This window comes from Populus trichocarpa, chromosome 4 (assembly GCF_000002775.5).
Source record: "Populus trichocarpa isolate Nisqually-1 chromosome 4, P.trichocarpa_v4.1, whole genome shotgun sequence".
Lineage (NCBI taxonomy): Eukaryota > Viridiplantae > Streptophyta > Magnoliopsida > Malpighiales > Salicaceae > Populus > Populus trichocarpa.
Window position 1 is genome coordinate 17,483,681 of NC_037288.2, and position 4,806 is coordinate 17,488,486.

The 4,806-nt window shown below is 34.6% G+C and overlaps 1 protein-coding gene across 1 annotated transcript; it reads right to left on the reverse strand.

Moving 5' to 3' along the window:
• Positions 1-442: 442 nt before the first annotated feature.
• On the reverse strand, positions 443-4,138 carry LOC7461214 (probable receptor-like serine/threonine-protein kinase At4g34500). The gene is made up of 7 exons (XM_024598762.2): positions 3,402-4,138; positions 2,604-2,708; positions 2,396-2,518; positions 1,758-1,928; positions 1,517-1,646; positions 1,213-1,422; positions 443-834 (listed from the first exon to the last, which is right to left on the reverse strand). The coding sequence occupies exons 1-7, from the start codon at positions 3,983-3,985 to the stop codon at positions 709-711; spliced, it is 1,449 nt and encodes a 482-aa protein (XP_024454530.2). The 5' UTR covers positions 3,986-4,138; the 3' UTR covers positions 443-708.
• Between the last annotated feature and the right edge of the window lie 668 nt (positions 4,139-4,806).

Consider the following 4,806-nt stretch of genomic DNA (forward strand, 5'->3'; position numbering starts at 1 on the left):
TTTAAATATTTGTAACTATTGTAGAAAGTAATAATAATTTTTTTATAACTATTGAGTCAAGCTAATTGTAAAATTATATGATTTAATTTTCCTAATTTTTCAAAAGTCTAATTTTACATGTTAAATAAATATTAACTTTTTACAGGTCAACTTGTGATAAATTTTATCAACAAATAACCGTGATGGTTTCATTCTCTAAGCATGGGATTTGGCAATTGAGACACAGCTGACAGGTTCAACTTGGGGGCATCAGGTTTTGTTCTTTGTTAAACCTGTCACCACGGGACCAAGTTCACAATCCTCAGATTCCTCGACTCAGAGGCATCTTCCAGCGCAAGTAATTTGAAGATTAATGTCCGCATTAAGGATTTTAACATAACTAGCGAAGTCGATAATCTCTAATTGAATCTAAAGGACCCAAACGAGTTAAAAACATGCCACGTTTGAGCCAAACCATCCCTCACCCATTCCAAGATGCCATTCATATTTTTTTCACATATTCGAATCCGAGTCAGTATTTACAACGCTCACTTAAACGGAACTTGCCTCAATATATCAGCGAACATGGACGACCCAGAAGGTGGAGGAGAAAATGTGTAAATATGATATATGCACATTGAAGATGTAATCACTTCTTTCGTATACATGTGGAAAATTATGCTACAAAATAATCTGAATCCAGCACAATAAGCTTCAGATTGCGAACAATCATCTTCGCCTTGATATCTCAACATCAGCACCACTGCCAGCATGCTTGGTTGGATGTTGAAGTTTGTTGGAGATAACAACAGCATGGGAAGGAGGAGGATCTTTCTCGCGAACTGTTCGAAGTTCCTGCACAAACAAATAGCTACTTGAAGCAGTTGAAAGAAAAAACAAAAATTTGGAAATTCTTGCAATTTCTTGTTGGCAAATAAATATGTTTAGCCAATCTAAAGTTCATATAAACATCCTTTCTGCCTTGTAGATGGTCCAAAAAATATGTTGTTCTAAATTTCTAGAATCTCGATGATTTATTTGCCAACTAGGCTGGCAAAATCTAATCTGCAGAATATGCTAACTGTATTGCTTATGTAAGCAATACAGAGTGTTCATTTAATTACAAGTAACATTAGTTGGATATAACATCTTGGAATTGGTTAAAGCATACTCATCAAGCAGTTTAGATGAAAATGATACATGGAAAATAGCATGCATGGGGGGGGGGCTTACCGCACGGAAAGGAAAGTCATCTGCCTCAAGCATATGAACAATTTGCCCCATTTTTGGTCGCTTACAGGCATCCAAATCTATACATCGGAGGCAAACCAGCAATGTTCGTTTCAAAGACCTTGGAGCAGGTTGAACTTCAATGAGGGGATCTACAAGCTCCTCTCCACGACGGCTTGCTACCATTCCTTTGAACCAGTCAACCAAGTTCATCTGACAAAATTCCGTTGAAGCAGTGTTATGATAGTTAATATAATCTTTAATACAGATGCTACGGGGGGGGGGGGGGGGGGGGATTAATTTTTACCTCTCCGGCTGGTCTGGAGTAATCAATGGGACTCCTTCCAGTAATCATCTCCATAAGAAGAACACCAAAACTGTATACATCACTCCCCTCATTAAGCATGCCTGTACTTGCATAATCAGGTGATACATATCTGAAGCAAATGACAATAAAGAGAGGTGTAAGTGAAAAGTGAACACATGAAAGTCATCCACATTTAAGTTAATTTGAAATTTATAGCTTTAATATTTGAAAAGATACGCACCCAAATGTCCCCATAACACGTGTGGTCACATAGCTTGCTTCAGAACCCAAGAGTTTGGCCAATCCAAAGTCTGAGACCTTGGGGTTCCATTTTCTATCCAGAAGTATGTTACTGGATTTTACATCTCGATGAACAACTTTAGGTTCTAAACCTTCATGTAAATAGGCCAGCCTGCAGCATAGGGAGGAACCATAAAAATTAAACACAAAACTCACAAGCATCTTTCAATTGGAAAAAATAAAACAATAGAGTTCATAGAGAATAAAGTCTGAGCTCTGATGTTCTTTTCAGTTCACAAACACTACAATTTCTGAACCTTCTCTCAGGAAAAAACCAATAGTAGAAACCCAGTCATTTAGACTTAAATGTGAATTCCCTCTCGTTAAATTTCAACAATGATAAAAATGACTGCAATTCTGTGGTCTGAACTTTATAGGTGCTTAGATAAAGAAGAGATGCAACTGATTAAAATCAATTAACCATGAAAGAACACTTTATAGGTGCTTAGATATGAAGAGATGCAACTGATTAAAATCAATTAACCATGAAAGAACAGTTAGTAATTAGGTTCATTTTTCACCAATCAATCACCGGCAAGAAGATTAATACACATGAAACTAGAGCCTAGAGTACCGCACCCTTTTGCTGTCCCAATTGCAATATTCATTCGGATATCCCAGGTCATAGGACTAACAGGACCTACATCACCATGTAACCATTGCTCCAAATTTCCGTTGTCAACATATTCATAAACAAGCATCCTGCAAGGCCAGTAACAGTTCAAATGAGCAAAAAGCAAACGATTAAGAGGTATTTCATTCCTTCAACTTCTCATAAGACAAATACCTGCTAGAACCATCTGCGCAATACCCAATTAGGCGCACCAAGTTCTTATGTCTTACTTTTCCAATTGCTTCAACTTCTACCTTAAACTCCTTCTCCGCCTGACCCCTAGAAATACAAAGTTCGCAGCATATTAAGTCCATCCAGATAAATATTTTAGTGCACAAATATTCGAAGACTTGAGCTTTTGATGAGAATTTTCATAACCTAATCCTAGCACGCTGTAACAATAATAAGTAAAAGAAAACTCAAAAGTCCTCTGTAACGAATCAGGGCAATAGTGTGTATTTAAACATTGATTTCATTACAAACCATGTAACATTTTCAGGATTTCTTATCTTTCCAGTTTCCCAACAGTAGGGAGGGGGGGGGGGGGGTTAGGGTCGCTTTTGCAACTCCAAAATCCAGTGAAAATTCAGTAATAATAATAATAAAAAGAATTAAAAGCTAAACATATAGTTTAATGAGATCAATCCTTCGACATCTCAAAAAGAAAATAAAGCCTTCCCATTCATAAATCAAAGGGGGACAGAAAGAGAAAGGTCAAACAAAAAAAAACCCACCTAAGCTCAAAGGTATGAGGATAATGTTAAGGAAGAAGAACAAAGCATTAAACAATAAAAATGAAAAAGAATAAAAGAACAAAGTAACCCTCTACTTTAATCCCATAATTAAAAGACCAAAACTTTAATTGCCATCATAAACAAAACAGTAAAAAACAAAAAGCAAAACAAAAACTATAACAATTAAAGCAAAACACACAGAACCTTAAAAATAATTAAAACAAAACTGAAAACTCACTTATTATTAAGTAAATTCTTGACAGCAACGACAGACCCATCTTGCAAAACTCCTCTGTAGACAACACCATACCCTCCTTCACCGATCACGTTTTCTTCAGAAAATCCACGTGTCGCAATCTCGAGCTCTTTCAAACTATACCATCGACCCCACCCTATATTTTCCTCCACCGACGAAATGTCGTCACTAATACTACTGCTACTCTCTCCACTCTTCTTTCCCATCTCCACATCACCACCACCACCATTCTCCATCTTTACAAAACCCACATTCACTACATTGCCCTCGTCTCTCTCTTTATTTTCCTTAAAATCCAAATCTTTAATCTCCACAATTTCTTTAGACACTAAAGGGATAGATCCCGAACTGTGTTTCACTCGCATCTTGTTGCGTTTTCTAGAGGCGCGGCGTAAGTGAACACAGAGAAATATTAAAAATGAAACTAAGAGGAGACATATTAAGAGAATTGCAATTAAAACATAGAGTTTAAGATTCAAAAATGGCGTTGTTGAGGTTAGTTTGTGAGGGAGATTGTAGTTGGTGGTGGTGGTGTTGGTTTTTGTTTCAGTGTCGAAATCCGACATTGATTTAAAATTTCTCGGGAATGTTAAAGAAGAAAACGTTGGTGTTTGGTTGCTGAGAAAATTGAGGAAAATTTGAGAGTTTACTTCTTGGTGCTGTAAGAGAGAGGGGAGAGAGAGAGAGAGAGAGAGAGAGAGTGAGGATAGAAGACGACAGTGTGGTGTTTTAACGGATACAGACTAGAAAAAGTGAAAGGCAAAGGAGAGAGACGTTAAGTGATTAGCCGATAACTTTTGGGCTGGGTAAAGGGTTTTATCACGATAATGCCACTGATGACAGATTACGGGCAGGAGACATTTTGAAGAGCTAAATCTATAAATTACATTTTAAATAGTATAAATATATATATTTTTTTCACTATATATACTTTAATGGAAAATAGCTATACGAATAGCAAATTGTATAAAAGTTAAAGAAATTAGTGTTTTATTTTTAAATTATTTTTTAAAAAAATCATCAAAATCATATTTTTTATTTTTAAAATTTATTTTCCAAATAATCTTAAAAATATAAAAAAATTAATGTAAAATAAATACAAATTTCATTAACAAATAAATATATTCCAGTAAAAACAAATACATCTATTAAGAGCTTATTTGTATTGTGATAGTAATTATTTTTTAAAATATTTTTTATTTAGAAATATATTAAATAATATATTTATTTTTAATATTAATATGTCAAAATAATCTAAAAATATATAAAAAATATTTAAAATAAAAAAATATTTTTAATAAAAATATTTTTCAAAATAAGACACAGTTTTTGATCCAACAAATTACAGAGTTATACAATACTTAATTCAACGCCAACCGAATCCGAA

What these genes read in the sequence shown, in the direction of transcription:
- LOC7461214 (XM_024598762.2), bottom strand. Translation starts at nt 3,985, where the DNA reads ATGTCGGATTTCGACACTGAAACAAAAACCAACACCACCACCACCAAC. An exon ending in CGTGTTATGGGGACATTTGG is followed by an intron (nt 1,647 to 1,757) that starts GTGCGTATCTTT and finishes CATTTGCTTCAG; the next exon opens with ATATGTATCACCTGATTATG. An exon ending in ACTCCAGACCAGCCGGAGAG is followed by an intron (nt 1,423 to 1,516) that starts GTAAAAATTAAT and finishes GAATTTTGTCAG; the next exon opens with ATGAACTTGGTTGACTGGTT.